This window comes from Barbatula barbatula (assembly GCF_947034865.1).
Source record: "Barbatula barbatula genome assembly, chromosome: 19".
Lineage (NCBI taxonomy): Eukaryota > Metazoa > Chordata > Actinopteri > Cypriniformes > Nemacheilidae > Barbatula > Barbatula barbatula.
In genome coordinates this window covers 17015260-17035397 of record NC_136782.1, presented here as the reverse complement: position 1 = coordinate 17035397, position 20138 = coordinate 17015260, and the positions used below count along the sequence as shown (strand labels likewise).

Here is a 20138-nt window from a genome sequence, read left to right as displayed (position 1 = left end):
AAAAATAAAAATCATGAATATTGAGAGGAGATGTCTGCCCAACAGTGACAATGTTACATTTTATTGTATTTCTATTGTTAACTTTGTTTTAAATGTATTATTTAGATAACACTTTTATTATCCAAACCGCCTAAAATGATCATACCACCAGATCGATGAAGCTGAGAGGTGTCTTTGGTTCGGTGCTGATCAGATTGTTCCCATGGGCCTTGTCCAGCCAGCGGCTGCTGTCATCTATGACTATTACAACCCAGGTCATAAATTAAACCATCAAAACTGTGCACCATTTAATACCTTTTGAACTGTAACTGTATGTGCATGTCACGATGTCACCACATGTACTACACAGAGAGGAGATGCAGCATATTCTATACAGCCCCTCAGAAGAGCCCAATGATCGCCAAGCTGTGCAACGGGGACGTGTGCACATGTGCAGAAGGTGAGAAACCCTTTCTTGCATATTTACAAAGAGGATGGAGACAGTGGTTAGTTGTCACACTTTTTACTTTAGTGTGGATTCTTAACACAGTCTGTTTATATACACAAATAGTTAGTATCCGTAAACTGTATTGTACTAAACATACATTTTTTTTCATACCTTTATAGGCGCCTGTCCCAAACTGAGGGTCACCTTCAGCAAGAACATGAAAAAAGACACTCGCAGTGGTTTTGCATGTTACTCGCCTTTCGCAGATTACGGTTGGAAACCATACCAAATAATACACAAATGATGCCGCCAGATCAAACGTTTACATTTATATAAATTCTGTCTCTTATAGTTTACGTAATCAAATTTGGCAACTCAAGCACGGATGGTGTCTTTATGTACTACACTGCAGTAATCTCTGAAGTTCTTCAGACGGGTGAGTTTAGACTTGAGTGTTTCTAAACGTTAAGTATTAAACGTGCATCCGAAAATAAAAATGTATACACCTCATCTAATTCAAAACCTGTACAATTTATTTCTTCGTGGAACATAAAAGATGATATTTTGAGAAATGTCTCAGTGGTTTGGTGTCCATACAATGGTAAATGTTGTTTGGTTACCAACATTCTTCAAAATATCAGAAGAAAAAAAATCTATAAACTTTAAGATGACATAAATGCGAGTAAATAGATTAACAATTCCTTTAGAATAATAACACTTGCTGTCCTGTAAAAGGAAAGGACTCTGCCATCGATAAGGATGCCACACGTGAAATGGTGCTGCGCTCGGCTTGTGATGATCTTACATTGAAAAGCGAAGCAAGTTATCTGCTTATGGGGCAGGATGAAGATATCTACTTGCTGGATTACAAAGGACTGCAGTAAGCTGTGAAACCTAATATTTGACTTACAATATATACATTTTATCACTTCATGCATTGATGAGGAATATGTGTTGCTATAGTGCCTAGTTAAGGTGCAGGAATGTTTAATGAATCAGGTTTTCCGTTTCTAAAGGTACAGGTATATGTTGAACGGTGACATCTGGATTGAGGAGATACCAGAGGAGAAGAAATGCAAAGGAACCATGAGTCGCTCCGCCTGTTACCTGTTGAACGAATTCATCCGACAGCACCCCATAAGACGCTGTGACATTTAGAAAACACCGTTGAAAGAGCCATGTATGACATCAGTAGTTGCCTTGGTCATTTGTGTGCTTTTATTTCTAGTGCATACGGACATATAAACAGACAGTTACAGTTGTTGGATACATTAGAATTGAGAGCCCGGAGCATTTCGGTTTTGCTTTCAATGTGGAAGGTTTGTAATATTGGCAATACAGTAGATTCACTTTACTCTTAATCCTGTTACATAAAGGGAAGAACTTTATTACAATAACCTCAGATATTATTTTATAAAACATCTCTAACTGCCCATATTATAAATACATAATCTTCTTAGGTCAAGTTTTTGAGACCGTACATTTCGGATACATATTAGAGTATTATTGCAGAATAAATATCAAATTTAAAATGCCTTGTGTTCTGTTGCACAGTCGTTTTATTACAGAATACTGTAGTTAGTGGCTTTAACAGCACTCATTTGTTCAGAATAAGTACAGAAGTGTAATCAGAAAAGAAACATTCTGACTCCAAATAAAGTACAAATGCTCATCTGATTCGATTCACTTTGGCTGTGTATTCTAATATTGTGACATCTGGACCAAAATGATAAAACTCTGATTTACTGATAGTAAATGTTTCAGTAATATGGTAAACTGTGAATAGTACCCTGCTTTTTTTAACTCGAATTTGGCAACATAAAATGGCTTTTACTCTGTTGAACTTTCCCCTTAATGTTGAACTTTTGTTATACTACATTCCCTTTGCTCGGTACACAAAAACATTTCACAACACATAAGCCGTATCCACCCAATCTGAACCCCTGAAGGCCTTGAGCTTGCTAATAAACAAAATACTTTTAACTTAAAAAATAACTTGTACATTCAAAGAGCATGTACAAAATAAAATTAACTTGACCTTTTTAACATAGGCAGAAAAAAGATCATGCAATATGTGAATTGTGCTGTTGTGATGAGTGATATGAAGGAGCTTTTGAAAGCAGAGGCACAAGAAACCTTGAAGCAGCTTTACTAAAAGCCAGTTTACATTAACAGCCGGGTTACTTTAAATATCGAGCTTTAGCGCAGTCAGATTTTCCAAAACCATATTACAGCAAACCAACGCCGATTAAATTTACACTGTATGATATAACTGCATACACATGTACAACTACTCAAAGCACGAATGGCCGGTCCATGTGTAACAGCATCCACTACAGGTCATTCTTAAGCTCAAGCGTTAATGAACTGCTGAAGAAATGCTTACAATAAACTGTTTCAACCATTAAAATCCCAGTTTGATTTCATAAATTGGTTTACAAAGTAGCTTGATATTTTGGAAAAAAGCACATAATGCTTTGTCCTTTGAAACAAACGATAGCTGCCTTAGTCAATATCTGGTGAACCTTGAGTGTTGTTATTCGTGTTTAATATACTGTACATTCAGTTTGGAAATTATTCATGTTAATCAATCAGATACGGTTGCAACATTCATTAAACCCTGGGTTTGTTCACAACACGTCAACTTAAAACCAGTCAATTGTATTCTGGATTTTTTGTTGTGCAGAATTATGTGCAAAGGAAACCATGAAATGCAAAAGAGACGTGAACCTTACAGTATATACCCGCTAAACCTTTCACCAGGGTCTCTACTGCAGGTATCGATAGATCTTAAAACAGTGGTTTCCAGAGTCTGCCACGGCTACGTGACCATCGGACGTGAGAGCGAGAGCCTGGGGTCCGTACAGAGGGTCTGCCGCTGTATTGATATATGACAGGAAAGAGCCAGAACTGTCAAACACCTGAAGAAGAAAGATGGAATTAAATTTAGCCATGAACTGCCAATCAGATAGTTGCTTTACTTTTGCATCAATGGCGCCATCTATCTTCGAAACATAAAACTGCGGGTTTCTTTGTTCTTATCTTTACAAGTGTTGAACTCAAATAAAGTAAATTAAACATTTCCGGTAAAATCTGAACTCGATTAACTATAATAATTTTATAATCTCACAGATGTGAATCGGGGTAAAGTAAGGAGAAGGTTTTGAACACTGTTTTATGTACTTGCTCAAAAACTGAATTAGTTTTGACCCAAAAAAAGGTGACGTGTCCACATATCAACAGTCCAGTATACCCTGTTGTTAGCCAATGTTGTCATGTTCTGCCTCCCCAAAAATCGCACAAAGCCACAATATTTATACTTTTTAGAAAAATAAATCACAACTGTGTCTGTCCATTAAACTTAAAATATATTTTCTTTGTATAATTTCTGTTGAAATACTCATGTTTAGGAAAAAATGCATGTCACCTTTATACGTCAGCATATATAAAGACGAAAATGTATTTAATAGCATACACTGTGAACACAGTCATAATATTTTATTGCCCACCTGTATTCTACTGTTGCCCCAGTCTGCAACAATAATATTCCCATTTCCATCCACAGCCACACCTGTGGGTGCATTAAACTGCCCGTTCCCTTCTCCATGAGAGCCGAATTTAAACAGGAACTCCCCGTCGGCATTGTAAACCTGCAAGAATACAATAAAGAACCACAATACAATGAATTATAAAATAACAACAAATAATTAATAATTAATAATAACTAATTCATAATTAATCATTTTGGAACCGAATTCTTCAGATTTCACTTTACCTTCACAGAATGATTGTGGAAGTCTGTCACAATAATTTCATTCTTGTTGTTTATAGCCACGAAATGTGGACCTTATTGCCACAGAAAAGAGAGAAAAAAGGGTTAGCATTAATTGAAACGTTTTGTTTATTAGAAAATACCTGGCAACACAGAGAGCACCACACTGATGCAAATTCTACATTTATATGAAAACAATTCTCTCGTGTTTAATACTCACTGAATGCAGGGCTGGATTTACTCTGCTTTGGCTCAGTTGGCGTATTTGGAGCACTTTTGTCTGCAGGTATAAAGGAAAAAGCAGCTTGAGCTAAATGCTAAAAGCAGATGATGGATGGGCTTAATGATATATAATATAGACTACCTGCGAACTGCCTCTCTGATGTTCCTTTGGCACCAAATTTGGTCACCAGCTTGCCATTGGATTGGAAGATGAAGACGCAGAAAGCCTTGTTATCTGCTGTGATAATGTGTCCGTTCTTATCCACGGCGACTCCTTTAGGACCCATCAGCCGGCCTGCGCCGATTTTGTTCTGCGAGCATTTGTGCATCACAACAAACAAATGTCAGATCAACAATGTGAAATATGGTACGTTAGCAAGTTACATAAGAAATCTTTGTTGCTTATATATATATATATATATATAAAACCAGTATTTACACATTAAAGAAGAGGCTGGGAAATGTCTGTGCTGCGTCTAACACGCGGCACTTTTAAGCTCTGTTATGAAGTTATGTGACCAACCTTAAACTTGCCATCAGGAGAGAAGATGCTCAACCATCTGTTGTCATAATCAGCCACGATGATGTCACCATTCATGTCCACGGCGATGCCGGTGGGTCGCTGCAGCTGGCCAGGAGAGCGACCTCTGACCCCAAACTTCAGCTTAAATTGACCATCGTTCGAAAACATCTACCATGTATGCAAAATGACTAAATTGATTAAATCAGTAAAAATAGTTCTATACACATTCAATATACTGTATTTATATGCAGTAGTGCAAAGCGATGCATTTGTACATCACATTTGTACAATATTTGCTATTAATGCCCTCAGGTTAGATTAAACCCTCAAAATATAAGGTGTACAGCATGTTGCAAAACTGACAAAACCCCATAACTCTATATTGCTCATAGATAAAGTGTTACCTGTATGCACTGGTTGTTGCTGTCAGCTACCACGATTCGTCCAGTGCTGGTGGTGGAGATTCCCTGCAGGTTGGAGAATTCCCCCTTTTCTCGTCCTCTCGTTCCTGTCGCATCAAATAACACAGAATGTGTCAGTATCACAGCTTATGACGCAGGCAAACAGATGTGACCTTCTCATCCTCATAGGATGACATTACTAGAAAGCTGCAACGTTAACGCTTCACCCACATCATTATATAAAAACAATACACTGTAATTCATTACACCAACAAATATTCAGGAATGTTTAATATAAAATCTACATGTTACAAGTGTTACAGCAACTTCTGAGCTCGAGTAAATTAGTATACAAATCTGTTTATACGTTTTTTTACCCACCCACTCTGTAGATGAGATCATCCTCTATTGGGTTCTCCTTCTTCTTCGTGGTGCTGTACATGCTCGAGGGTCTTCGGACCGCTTTCTGCCGAACGTGCCCTCCGCCCCCGCCTCCTCCTCCTGGGGACTTCACACGCCTCTTAACGTCATCGGGCGACTGCGGGGCGTCGCAGAGTTTGACGGCCCTCAGGCGGAATGGGCTTCCCCTCACGGGCTGTCCATAGAGCAGGACAGAGAAGGAAAACTCGCCCTCGGCACGGAGGGTGTAGCCGATCTCATAAGTGCCGTTCTTGTTGTCTGTTATCTCCGTTGCGGTGACCGCTCCATCAGGCCCAGTGATCTGAGCCCTCAGTGCCGCATTTCCAGTCTTGACTAGTTCACCATCTTTGTCCTGAGTGACAGCAGTTAAATGCTTATGTTAGGAATGAGTATGTGTATCATTTCCTACAGTTCATCTATATAATACTCAAAATGTTCTTTGTTTGACTCTACCAAACACAAAAGTTACATCACCAACCTTAGTGGTGACTGTAACAGTGGTATTCTGACCCACGACAGCGTGTCTGAGACCCTCTCCGGTAGCTACGCTGGTGTGACCCACGGCGCTGGTGGTGAGCAGGACTCCCAGGTTCTGGATGGAGCGACGCAAACCCTCTGTCTCCACCTGACAGTCAAGGTGTCCGTTTTCGTGGGATTGTTCAGGGAAGGCGTGGCGGGCGAGAACCCCCATCCGCTCTCCCATCTGCTTCTGCACCAGGAGAACTTCGGTGGGGCTGCCGTGGTTTAGAGCCTGTTCGGTGAAGCTACAGTTACTCTGGATGTTCTCTTTTCCCTGCAATAAAGCAGACAGTTGGCTTTGTAGCACCTGCAAAGACAAAGCAGAGGTTTGGCGGCTGGATTAATACTGTACATTAGAAACTAGCAATTTATTTGAATTGAAAGGCAGGTTTTCAGTAATGCAACCTGTAAAAGTGGTCCGATCTCAACAGTATTCCTTATTGAAATGTATTTATTTACAAAACGATGTGTACAGAGGTCTTACCTTCTGTTTGGTGGTGCAGATGTTCTCCAGGTCAGTGATAAGGGCAGTCTTACGCTGGTGTAGTGCTTTCTCCAGTTCCTCGAACGTATTGCTGATCTCCAAAACAGCTTCGTTTTTCCTGTCTGTTAGCTGTCTGGAGATATCATTGACCAGCTCTATAGCCCCGGTCAGCTGTGGAAGCCTGTGAGAGGAGGAATAAGGGCAATGTTCTATCAAACTTTCAATAAGATGCTCATAGTGTGACCAAAACATCTTTAACCAGCCTGAGGTCCTGGTTTAAACAGTTATTATTAAGCAGGGTTAAGTTCATCAAGAAATCAAATTTAGTTGCGTAATACCTTTTACAGAACACACATGGCTTTAAAGAAGCTTTACATAAAATCATACTGCAGTGTTGGAAATCGAATCGAATTCATAATAATCCTTTTAACGCTTTAAATGCGGGAAAAAAGCAGAAATCGAACAGCAAATATCGGCTTTAGATCAGTGAATCACAATCTTTTTTACTTTAAATAAGGTATAAAGCGGCATATTCTCATTATAAGAAGAATAAGATCGTAGTAATCACAAGAATTAAAAGAAATATGTATTTGTTGCTGTAAATAATAGATGATGTGATACATTTATTAATAATTAATACTGAAATTAATGATTTTACTGAAAACAATTGGTTTCCTAAACACTGATTTGATTTTGACAGGCTTATTCAGTCAATTTTACAGTTTAAAGGTTATATTATCACAGAATGTTCTTGAACATTTTTATGAAGAAATCTGATTTTCTAAACTACAAAACATGCATTCCATTTTCACGTTTTAACACTTCAACCAAAAAGTTATTTTGGTTTATTGCGGTCTCATTTGAAACCATTTTAAGCTCCCTTGGTAGTTTGTTGACACCCCCTGGTGGAGAAGCATTATTCTAGACTGTATTATTAGGTATTATCTGCATGAACCTGTTGCGGATTGCATCCAGCTGGTTCTTCAGCGCTGCTTTGTGTTGTTCTAGGACGTCCCGCAGTGGAACAGTCACATGTTCTCTGTGTTCTCCTTCCGTGCATTCCAAACACATGGCTGTTTCACAGGACTCGCAGTAAAACTCCATGACCTGCAGAGGGCGCAAACAACACATTAAAATGCTGCAAGACTCAGTTCGAAGCCACTTACACTTTCATATTTTATGCCTTGGAACCACTCCATAAAATAAACATTTACAATGATTCACACATCATCCTAAATAGTATGCAGGATCATAAGTACTTCCTAAAACAAAGTGTGCTAAAAATAGTATTCCCAATTATCACGCATTGTTCAACCCCTAAAGCAACTCTATCAGTAACAAATCATGCTATTAGTGTATATGCGAAGTAATCATGCCAGTTGGGTCGCTGCCCATTTCTTTAGGAGATAATCGCATTGTTAATTATCAGTATGTGATGTTATAAGTAGGATGTTTTACCTTGCCCTCATGGTTTGGGCATGAGAGGGGCGGGGCATACGTGGCAGCACCGGCTGACTCCAGCCCACTCGAAGCTTCGGGACGGGTGCAGTCCTGCTCTCTCTGTAACACCTCCATTAGATTAGTGATGAAGAAATTGTTCTGCAGAGCAGCAACACCCTTTTCAGGCAGGATGGAGGTCTGTCTGCAAACCGGGCAAGAGAGGGTCAGGGACTGAGGAGGGATGTAGTTCTGGAGACATCTGCGATAAAAGAGATAAATGGGCATAAAAAGTCAAGTCAAGTCAGCTTTATTTATATAGCGCTGTACAAGAAAACATTGACTATAAGCAAAATACACATAAGGTTATGCAAGTCAAAACACAGGTCAAATATCAGACAGACTATAAATTCCTATATGCAGTGTTAATTAAATAAAACGGCAAGGCAAACGGTGGCGAGAAACCCAAAACTCCATTGGAGGTGAAAAAAAACCTCAGAGGGAAACCAGGCCTAACCAGGGGATTCCAGTTCCCCTCTGGCCAAAGCTGCAGTCTCTGCACAAGCTCGACAGTGCTTGCACTACAAGGCAAAAATAAAAATAATTAGATTTAAGATTATCATTAATAATTTCGTAGAGTCGCCACGTCCTCTGTCCAGCTCTGCCATGACAGCATTTGGCAGGTCTGGGCATGGACAGCATCCTGCCCGCTCTGGTAACCTTGGACCGCGGGCGTGAGTAGTGACAGCGAGTGTTAAAGATTTTCTTCAAGGTCATAGGGATTGGAAAAGCATTTGCCGTAAATCAAGACGTGATTAATTAAAGGAACATTTAAAGGGATAGTTCACCCCAAAAGAACAATTCTGTCATCATTTACTCGCCTACTCATGTCATTTTAAACCTGTATGACTTACTTCTGCAAAACAAAAAGAAGATATTGAAGAACGTTGGTGACCGAAAAACACTGGGACCCATTCAATTCTACTCTATGGACAAAAATGCAAGTCAATGAGTACTGCCGTTGTTCAGTTACCAAGACTTTTCAAAATATGTTCTTTAGAAGAAAGAAACATGTTTGAAATGACAAGAGGGTGAGTAAATGATGACACAATTTTCATTTTTTGGGAGAACTATCCTTTTTTGAAGACTTATGAAGATTAATATACATGACACTTTCAATCGAGATGTGAAGGGATACCTCTCGCAGAAGGTGTGGAGACAGGGCAGAACTTTAGGATTGTGATAGTGCTCCAGACAGATGCTGCACACCAAGAACTGCTTGTCTATCTGACGCACCACCGGGCTGGTGCTGCCGCTCTCTCGCTTTGCCATCGTGAGAGGCATTCAAATGACAAAACAGAGTCCTCTCCAACTGAAACAGAGAGAGAGAAAGAACATTTCACATCAAGTGAAGCTGCAGAACTGCCTCAAGGTTTGGTATATAAACACATAAACATCTCTTTCTTGTTATACAAGGACCAAAAGCCTGTATGTGTGTTTGCATCACGTTAAGACGTCGAAGGCTTTGAAATCCGAAAAATAATTACAGAACAGAAGTCTTTTTATACACATTTCATCAAAGTCATTTTTAGCATCCCTTATCAGTGTTTTGCATCAAACAGACTGCAGCGATTTTGGTTTGTAGTGGTTGGTAAGCGGAGTGATGAATAGATTTAAATCTCTTAAACAGGAGATTTATATCCATGACACAGATCTGAACATCTCACTGCTCAGATACAAAACAGATTAACCTTGTTGTCTCGATCAACTAACAAGACTGGCTTGTTGTTGCTCAATTTCAAGGGATGTGCATTTGGCATCATTTTCTTTTTACGAAAACATGCGAAACACGACAAACAGGGTGTTGACACTCAATAAAAGACAATCATCTGTATCATAGTTCTTCAATTTTGGGGAAAACAACTATACAAACCACAAAGCAGGATATCTTGTGAAGAGTTTGGTGACATGCCCACACTGATGCTCCAATAAAGGATGACCCATGTTTGAATCAAGCTTTGTCATTTTACCCATCCCTGCCCTCACTTCCCTTCTGACATCACTTCCTGTCTGCTGTGTTCTACTCTCAATAAAAGGCTCTGAAAACATCTCTACAAAAGAGAAATCAATATAAAGGTAAATCAATTACGCCATAAATGTGTGAACGAAAGTATCCAGGTGCAACAGAATACATATATTTATAATTTCATGATAAATTCTAGATTTATTCTTCTAAAGCCCTATATTGGGTTTTTCTATCATGAACACATATATCTTTTTTTATTGAAGCACTGATTTTTCGAACCTCTGCTGACTGAATCATCAACAACACTAAGATACACAACAGTACGAGCCATTGAACAGATCCATCACAGCACTGATGTGTCAAATCAAATAATACTTCTACCCTCATTGACGTTTACAGTATATCACACCTGACTGAAGGGTGATGCACAAACACACCAAAAGCAGTCTCATCCCAGCATACTCATCGCTCACATCCTGGGAACTCCCCAAAAAAACAAGTTCCTCTACAGCTACACTGTAAAGAAGTTTCCTCCTCTGCGAAGCTCCTTGGAATCTTTCACTTTCAGCTTGTGGAAATGAAAGCAGCCAACTGCAGACAGAGCGCTGAGCACCAGAGCATCCGCCTGGAAGTAGTTTCTTTTCTCTCACAATTGAATACATTTCAAATGTAGGCTATCATCTATTAAAGTATGTGCCGTGCATTGGTGTGCAGACTGTCCGCTGCTATGGGAGGAAGAGAAAAAAGGAAGCCTTGAAATGGCGCTTCCTCAAAATCCTCCCAGTTCCTTCCTCCCCTGCGTTTCGAGAAAGAGAGATTTTAACAGTGCACCTGCATATCTGCTAGCCATTGGGATGCAGAGGGGAAGATTGGTCTCTGTTGATCCAAAATGGCAGCTGTCCTTTCTCAACAGAAAAAAAGGCCGAGGGGAATTTAATAATGAATTGCACCTGCTGATAGGGGTTTGCACGTGTCGTCTGTGTTGTTTTAGCACCAGATTCATAAGGGGAATTAGGTAAATCATGCATAGGTGCATACACAACCAAGACTGCTCGCAATATGCTGTGCAATCTTGCAGTTTCACAATTTGACTTTATTGGGGCTGTATCATCACTACCCCACTGCAATCCAGACATCGGAATGGCCCGAAATATGTACGTCGTCTACACAATAAAATCAGTGTGCATTGCCATTTTATAGTAGTGGTGTCACAATATACCTGTATTGACAATAACCGTGATGTTAAAACCATGATGATCGATATTGTGTTAAATGACCAAATTCAGTATAATGATACAGTAAGTAGGGCTGCTCGATTTATTTTGGGTAATATTGAGATCCCGATTATTTAACACAATTACTCATTAACCTTTAAAACAACGTAGTAAATACAAAAAAACTTGTTTTTAAACTCTGAATTTTACTGAAAAATAAATGTAAAGAAACAGCACTGCTGAACCATTGTAAAGGAAAGGGTGTGCTGTGGATTAATACTACAAGAAAAGAGAGGATCCTTGCAAAATGTAATGCGGCAAAATAATCGTTTACCTCGATTATTTAGTTTTTGTAATTGATGAATGTCAAAATTGACGATAAATTTTCACTGCACAAGCCTGAAAGTAAGTAAATTATTTAGCGGCAACCATTTAAATGTTTGCCTTAAAGGGAAAGTTCACCCAAAAATGAAAATTCATAATTTACCCTCAATTTGTTACAAATAAATGTATTTGTACAGATGAACACAGAGAAAGATGCTTGTAACCAAACAAACCTTGGCAATTTTGGGTGAACTGTCCCTTTAAGAGCCACAATTGTTACAAACTCTCTGTCTTTTAAATGTGATGCATTGGTCGAAAAAATCATGATTTATTTTGAAAACATTTATTGTGATTATATCTTTAATAATTTCATTACCATAAATTATTTTGGTCAATATAATCTCAGAGAAAATCTGATATTATTGCGGTTTTCGTGAATAGCTAGCGCAAACAAAAATGGTAATGTCAAATTTACTGTAAAACAAAAGGCTGACATATTAACACTAATACAGTTATGTAAACACTAATAGAGTAATGTTATCTTTACAATTATTGTTCTTGATGTGAACGGTTCATAATACTAATAATACGAATTTATTACTACATATACACTCTCGCACACCAGTACTTGAAATTATTCACGGTTTGGATCAGCACGCCAGACAGGGCTGGGGATTTTCTCAAGCAGACCTCATTGTTTGGTTTCTTGCTCGCTTTAGCCAAGCCCAGTAACCAAGAGACACCACCACAGTCCCGTCAGTTCCACCCCACCCCTACACAGTTAGCCACACCCCCTCACAACAGCCATGAATGAGGGCAGAAGAATGCTGACATCGCAAGATCCCCCATCCCTCTGTCATCTTGTCTCTTCTCTCTCTCTCTCTCTCTCTGCAGGTTCTCCGCATTCCTTCTGAACAGTAGGAAATGACAAAGGCTTTGTACAATCTCAGGCCTTAGTCTGTACAGTTTTTATATTCAACGCCCTGTGGCTGACTTAAGAAAAATAAACACAATAAACTTGATATTCCACTGTATGAACATTCGATAGTTCGAAAGTTGCATATGAAATATAAACATGTGCCTATTCCAAGAACTAACGTGTTATAATCTTTTCTCCTTCACACTTTGTGTAAGCTTAATGGCCCCATGCTGTCAGAGACACTGTAAACAGTGTGGATCAGAAACACACCATTACTAGAATCTCACTGTAGCTGAGTCTATTCAGACGTAAGACCTGTAAGACCGTAGTTTATCTTTGGAACACAAATTAGTCAACATCGTTCGAAAATAGCCAATGTGTCTCCAATGGGTGGAGTTCAACCTGCATTTATCGAGTGACGGGAATTTTGAAACAAAAACAATATTCAACTATTGATTTTCCACATCAGTGTCCAATGCATGTCCACAAGAGCGCACAATACATGCCAAGCAGCTATTATATATATATATATATACTTTTTATTTTGCAATGAGCAACACAATCTCACAGGATTTTCTAATCTTTTTCACGAGGTGGCAAATTTGTGTGAATTCATGCGATCATATTTGTGCGTTATAGTACGATCTGCTTTTGCACCAGTGACGTTAGGTCTAGGGGTTGTGGTCAGGGGAGGGGCTTCAGTATTACTTTTTAAAATAATTGTACATTTTCTGTAATTCACATTGTACAAATTCATACGAATTAGCCACCACGTAAAATAGTTACGAATTCCCATGATTTCAGATGGCACAGTCAGACAGGTACGTCTGTTAAATGTCCGCTAAACATGTCCGCTGTGTAAAAACATCTGATGAACGACAAGGCAGTTTTAGAGATAACTAAAACCATAAACTTCTTGCATCTTCTAGATGTCTACATGACATCTGACAGGAGACATCTTAGAGAAGTATTGCAGATGAGCAAACATTCAAAAAAATATGACTTGCAGATGTAAATGCAGACATTAAATAAACAAGTGACATACTCTACGCTATTTTATGTAAATATCCCTGATAGCACACTACAATTTGGCGTCTGCATTGACATCTGATCTGCAATACTTAGTTTGCTGGACTGCAATACGTCTCGGGGACATCTGCTGTCAGATGTCATAAAGACGTCTAGAAGACGTCTGTAAGATGTTTATGAATTAGAATGGATGTAAAACTGCTCCTTCTAAGATGTTTAGCAGATGTTCACACAGCAGATGTTGCAGATCTTCACCACACGTTTCACAGACGTGCATGTACTAGCTGGGATACCATTATAAAAATACTTAAACATGAAAAAATGGCTAAATTGACAGCGCAGTTGACAGTATTTTTCAAGCTTAAATTATGAATCCCTGTATTTTAACTTTATATTAAGCATTCTGAATCCATGAGATGAGAATGGCTGTTTGGTTGTAATCTGAGTTCCTCAAAAAAAATGCAAATAAAAATTGTATATGGTCAAAAGCCATTAAAAATATTGACTGATATCGGCCGCCCAACCGCCCATGATAGAGACACTTTGTACACACTAGAGGTAAGATACAACCCAGGAACCATCTTGAAATCAGGATAAACACATATCTCTTATAATGTCCCAGATAGCTGAAGTATGATGAGCAAAAACCTCAATATTCAAGTATGACACGTCTGGAGTGCCTGCTACTATGACAGTATACTATGAAAGTAGATAACACACAGTGATTTATGGATTCTGCTGAATGTATCTGACGCATTGTGTACTGCATGGAAGAATAAAGTTAATTTAGGAAAAAACCTCTTTATGATTAACCTCTTTACTCAGTATTCCTTATTTTCCATCGCGAAATATTGGATAAAAAACGATCTGCTTCCAGATTCAAAATTTTAGTTTAAAGAAAATGCGTGTGTATTACAAAATACATTCTTGTACTACAAACATAACCAGGAGAATTTGAGGGGCTTGAACATGTTTCCCACCTAATGCCCCATTCTAAGTCCTTTCTTGGTGGGGATAGCTTTTAATCGGATTGTAACGCAGGCTTACAGTACATTTAAAAAAGAATCAGTCTGGGTCTAATCTGCCTGGGACCGAGACTGCACGCTCACCCCTGACACCTACAGCTCGCCAGCAGACTGACAAATTTAATAGGCTGCTTGTTCAGGACAATAGAACTGAGCAGATTGCCCAAGACTGCGTCATTTCCATAAATTCAATTTCTTTCAATAAGACGACATTAGCGAAGCAGCTCTGCAAGACAGAATGCGACTCTTTTTCCATTACCTGTGTCTAAAGGTATACTGCATGCGGTAGGCAATTTACCACCAGTGTGGTTCTGAGAGCCGTACAAAACAATTACACAAGCCCCTGACATTTATGTGTACAGACAAAGTATTGCATGAGGTTGCAGTATAGATAATACTGTCTGCATATTCATAGATTTTAAGAAATCGATTAACCCTTGGTACCATACATATGGATTACACATAACTGGTTTGATTTGCTGAGATAAACAGCATTTTAAACGTTGTGTCTGTGGGTAGGTGCCGTGAGTAACGGAGCAACGCACGCATGGCTCTCTATCCTTATATGTCCGGTGTTGACTGCAGACGTGGGCTGGGCAGCCTGGAATACATGCAGAGATATTTCCTGACGGTGCATCTGCATCCTGAATAATAGACTGCTGTTAGCATAACTTGCAGTCACAGACTTTGAATATGTAGCATTGCAGTTGACATACGTATGAGTGATTATGAAATATATTGGTGATCTAAGTTCCAGACACAGTGTTTAACAATGAAATGCATTGTTACACTGCTAAAAATAACAGTTCAACTTAAAAGGCAAAATCTGTCACCGTAAAACAGAATTAGACAATATTTAACAAGAAATATTAATTACAACTGAGTGCTGGATTCAGAGTGCACGTGTGGCGTTGTCAAGGTAACATTTGGCCATCCCCTTTGTGAAGGGAGTTCCAAACGCATTCACAAGTGACAGTATTGCCCTACACCCTTCAAAGAGTTTCAGCCCTTCGAAGGGAGTAGGGCATTAGGGATGCTCACTCTCGTTTGGAAAATGCCCTACGTGTGTAAAACATTCTTCCTCTCTGTCCCATATTAGAAGTTTCTGCCCGAGAGCACCCTCTGGCTTCAGACGTGTTGGCATTTAGCCTTAATTGATTGAGAAACTAAGCATAAAAATGACAAGAAATATCGTCCCAGCCCTACATACAATAAATAAATCAGTGCTAGTATCTGGATGACACTCCAAAATAGTTTATTGTGATAATATCATATAATTAATTATTTTGGTCTCTCTCTTTAATATACCCTCAACATGGTATGGTTTGGAATGACATGAGCTTAAATAATGAGAGAATTGACCGATTCTGTAGAAGTTGAGTTTCAAGGTGTATTAATATTTTACATCAAGAATGGTTACCAAATGAATATGGTGTGAACAGTATTTACAGCAGGTGTGAGAGTTATATGAGGTGTGAAAGTAAATGCAATCTTAAAATTGTTTGATCAGTGACACAGCGGCATCAAAGCAGAGGCTGAGTGGCTTTCTGACTCAAGTCAAACACAACGGTCATGGACCACCGTGGGAACACAGGAGGTTGATCAAATCAACCTTGAACTGTATCCACACTAAACAAAGAAGGATCTCATCATTTCATGAAGATTAAGTCTTATCACATGTGAACCAGAACATCTAAACAGTGGGATGCAGTGCAGAATCATGGTGCGTCTGGGAAGGCCAGCCCACTTTTAGTCTTATTTCAATTCCTGACTCATCCTTGACAGCCTGACAATGACAGACAGCATGTCTGTGTCTGTTACAAGATTTGTTAATCCCGGACTAAATAGTTTGTCAATATTTACTCATACTCGTGATGGTACAAAGTAAACCCATATGCTGTTACTTTTCCCTTTGGAACACAAACGTTCATTTTGAACAATTCGAGTGATTACCCGACTAACTGAATTTTCATGTTTGAGTGAACTGTTGCTTTAAAAGCACTTCTGTTCAATACTGTTCTGAAGCGTAAAGCCACGGCTGTCCTGCTGTGGTGGCCCAGATGTCAAGTCCATTTGGAGAACCCTGGCTCCCGTTCAACTAGCTGTAATATTACACGACGGCCTGTGCCACACGATTCTCTCTGCATCCTTAAATCCAGATGGATAATTTGTCGGTTAATTCCCATCCATTTCTCCATACTGTTTACTGAACGATTATTCAAAGCCATATTGACTCATTAATACATTGTGCTAGGCAGAAGGCTATAAATGAAGCAATTAGTCTCATGCTAAATGACAGAACTTGCAAAAGCAAATTGCTGGAGAGCAAGTTGTGCTTAATGTCTAAATCATCAGTCACACCATGTAATCTTGTGTTACTATCCAACAGAAGTCTAGTAGGGTCAACAACAATCTAGTGGGGGGGAAGATTTCTCTAATGTTTGTCATTTCAGGTGTCTTAAAAGTGTTAGTTCACCCAGAAATAAAAGTACTGATATTATTTACTCACCGTCTTGATTTACCTTTATGATTTACATTTCTTCCACAGAACACAAAAGAAGACATTTTGAAGAAAGTTGGTAACCGAACAGCACTGCCCCCCCTTCACTATTATTGTATGGACACAAAACCAATGCAAGTGAAAGTTAACAAAAAGGTTCTAAATATCTTCTTTTGTGTTACGCAGAAGAATGAATGTCGTAGAGGTTTGAAATGACAAGAGGGAGAGTCAATCATTACAGAATTTTTATTTTTGGGTGAACGATCACATAAAATACAATTTGCAAGCCTTGCTAAATATTTTATTTCTTTGCATTGCAAGTGCACCATTGTTGTACTGCATGACGACGTGCATTTTTAAGTCACATGTCAACCTTTAAATGTTGGTATAATGGTCTTATACTATTTGGGAGAATAACCTAAAGTATGCACCGGATAAATGTATAACAGAACGCTCCTTCTCTAAGAAATGGAGACACAATAAAATCTTTCTCAGCCTACCTAGACAATTCTGGTCGGCATGACTGCATTTAATGGGATGCTTGGGTGCATTAGTGTGTAACAAGTACAATACTGCACACAGGCGCACACTCATGAATACAAAAAACAACACGTTTCTGCAGTAAAAATGTGTCCTCACTGGGCGTCACCCAGCTGCCTGTCAACCCAATGACAGGGGTGCTGAGGAAAGTGTCACTCACACAAAGATGTGACGGATGGCACGTTGATTCTTCTAGAAACAACCTGGCTGCTTTGCTTAACGTGGACCTGACAGCACCAGTCCGTACATAACATATCACCAGGGCAAACAAGACCACCCTACATCAGCAAACAGTATATAGAGGTCATAGATATAAGAAAGAAATAGGGAGGGAGACTGAATTTTCATGAGTGAACAATGCTCGGTTTACCAAAATTCAGCGATAAAGTGATAACCATACAGAACATATAAACCTAATTATTTTAGCTTGTCTTGCATAATATCTTGTTATCCATTAAGCTAAACTCAGGATTTGGCAGCACCTACAGAGCTAAAAACAAAAGGTCATTGAATATGCACTGAAATGCATTAACATCCTACTCAGAACTGAAGCAGATTCTCAAAGCACTGCAATATAACAGCCTGATGAAGCTTCTCGGTAAATACGTGTCTGAGAAAAATGTGTTTGTCTATAATGGAACCGATGTGACACAGACTTTCATCATTCTTTTCAAACAGATGATGAAACTATGAAGAGGAACAGCTGAGTATTTACTGTGGCCAAGCAACAGCTGTTATACCGAGCTGGTGAAACATTCTCAAGAAGACCAGCGTCTCCTTCTCAGAATCATGAGCTTCACATCAGATTTTTCTAGCTAGCCCTGCATACTAGTTTTTATGGCTGGGACGCTTTTCTCTGGACTACAATTAGGACCTTAGTGAGCGTATAATGCTTTTATTGTCCTTAACAACATCCCATTTGATTTTATAACCAAACAGTTCTCGGACCCCATTCAATACCATAGTAGTAAAAATAACTTTCTATTTCTTTGTTCTGTTGAACACATAAGAAGATCATTTGAAGAGTAGGACAGCAAAATGGTGCACTTTTACTACCATTGTCATTTTCCTACTATGGTGGTCAATGGGATCCAAGAACCGTTTGGTTACAAGCATTTGTCTAAATATCTATGTTCAACCTAACAAAGAAATGTATACAGGTTTTGAACAACTAACGCGTGAGTAATTCATGACAGAATCTATCATTCTTTTGTGTGAAATATCCCTTTAAAGTGTGTTAATATGCCTCACTTTTGAACTTTTGTATTTTGACCCCGAGGTATTTGTTTGACAACAGCGCAGATGACAACAGTACATCCGTCTTTATTTATCTGGCATACACAACAACAAGTCGCCTCGAGACAGAAGTATTTGTATACGAACTGCATTTAGCTATAAATGCATAAGATATATGTTTAATAATCATTACATGTATTAACCTGTTCAGCACAAATAGGACCCACTTCTTTCACCGCCCATCTTATAAAACTAAAACAATACACAGGCAAACAATAATTTCACACCCAATGAAACGATGACCTGTCAAACTCGAAATCGCACCTGGAGCATAAACAGGTGCTAAGAATGCACTTCCGGTGAAATTGATGTTACAGTATGAGAGCAAGTGCAAGAAAAATCAATGGATATGAGGACAATACCTGGATAAGACGAAATTGCCATCTAAGAAAGACTTTAGAGTGAATACAAACACTGCAGAGATAAAGGCCTCGTAGACTGCACCTCATTTTCTCAGTGGCATCTCACTGCACTGAAGACACCCATTGTGTACCAATCACGTAAATCGCTTCACATATTCGGGACCATCCATCAGAAAGCTTTAAAAAAACACACAAGAAGCGATGCACATTTCATAAGAAGACAACCGCATGACACGCGCACATGTGCAATAATGTCACGACAAACGTGAAACAATGGAAACAACAACAGTGTCAAACTCGCTGACCCAAAGCGCAGCAGCATGACATAGACGGGGAATCTACATCCTGCGGATATTTTAAGACTTCCGCACATCCTCGGTGATGGTGGGCAACAATCCGCGATAATAAGAAAACCAGACTTAAAAGTCATGTCACAGTCAAAACGCGAAATGTCGGATGCGATTCAATGAATTAACGGAACGTTATGCACACAACAACGCGACTGAAATGACTACACGAGTCTGATGTGGGAAGAAACAAGTGCACTCACGTGAAACGTGGACGGGATTTATAGGAAAACAGCTTGTGTTGAGGGATAAAGCGGTTTACATTGTCAGTGTTCGATAAATAATCCAGAAATTATGTTATTTTTTCCCATGTAAACTGCAATCCGTTTCACCGAATGGGAGAGTCGGAAA

The 20138-nt window shown here is 39.1% G+C and overlaps 2 protein-coding genes across 4 annotated transcripts in view; one reads left to right on the top strand and one right to left on the bottom strand.

Moving 5' to 3' along the window:
• The window catches only part of c4 (complement component 4), a 24937-nt gene extending 22833 nt beyond the window's left edge, over nt 1–2104 (top strand). For both annotated transcript variants that reach the window (XM_079481808.1, XM_079481807.1), the window contains 6 exons: nt 152–254; nt 350–439; nt 607–699; nt 780–863; nt 1163–1307; nt 1444–2104. In XM_079481808.1, the coding sequence (XP_079337934.1) occupies nt 152–254; nt 350–439; nt 607–699; nt 780–863; nt 1163–1307; nt 1444–1585 (657 nt within the window). In that variant the 3' untranslated portion in view covers nt 1586–2104. The remainder of the gene's footprint in view (nt 1–151; nt 255–349; nt 440–606; nt 700–779; nt 864–1162; nt 1308–1443) is intronic.
• trim3a (tripartite motif containing 3a) lies at nt 1623–20138 on the bottom strand. 2 transcript variants are annotated; one of them, XM_079481809.1, is made up of 14 exons: nt 19991–20138; nt 9404–9577; nt 8227–8467; nt 7724–7875; nt 6769–6949; nt 6244–6591; nt 5727–6117; nt 5349–5452; nt 4945–5112; nt 4564–4732; nt 4420–4479; nt 4203–4273; nt 3937–4077; nt 1623–3348 (listed from the first exon to the last, which is right to left on the bottom strand). In XM_079481809.1, exons 2-14 carry the CDS (start codon nt 9547–9549, stop codon nt 3196–3198), a joined length of 2325 nt encoding a protein of 774 aa, XP_079337935.1. In that variant the 5' UTR covers nt 9550–9577; nt 19991–20138; the 3' UTR covers nt 1623–3195. The 2 variants fall into 2 exon arrangements, with proteins under 2 accessions (XP_079337935.1, XP_079337936.1); XM_079481810.1 differs by lacking the exon at nt 19991–20138 and adding an exon at nt 10139–10257.

Excerpts from the sequence above, each read along its gene's own strand:
- trim3a (XM_079481809.1), bottom strand. The coding sequence starts at position 9,549 with ATGCCTCTCACGATGGCAAAGCGAGAGAGCGGCAGCACCAGCCCGGTG. Across the intron at positions 6,950-7,723 it reads CTGGATGCAATCCGCAACAG|GCTTCCACAGCTGACCGGGG; the intron begins GTTCATGCAGAT and ends CTCCTCTCACAG. Across the intron at positions 6,118-6,243 it reads CTGTTACAGTCACCACTAAG|GACAAAGATGGTGAACTAGT; the intron begins GTTGGTGATGTA and ends GCTGTCACTCAG.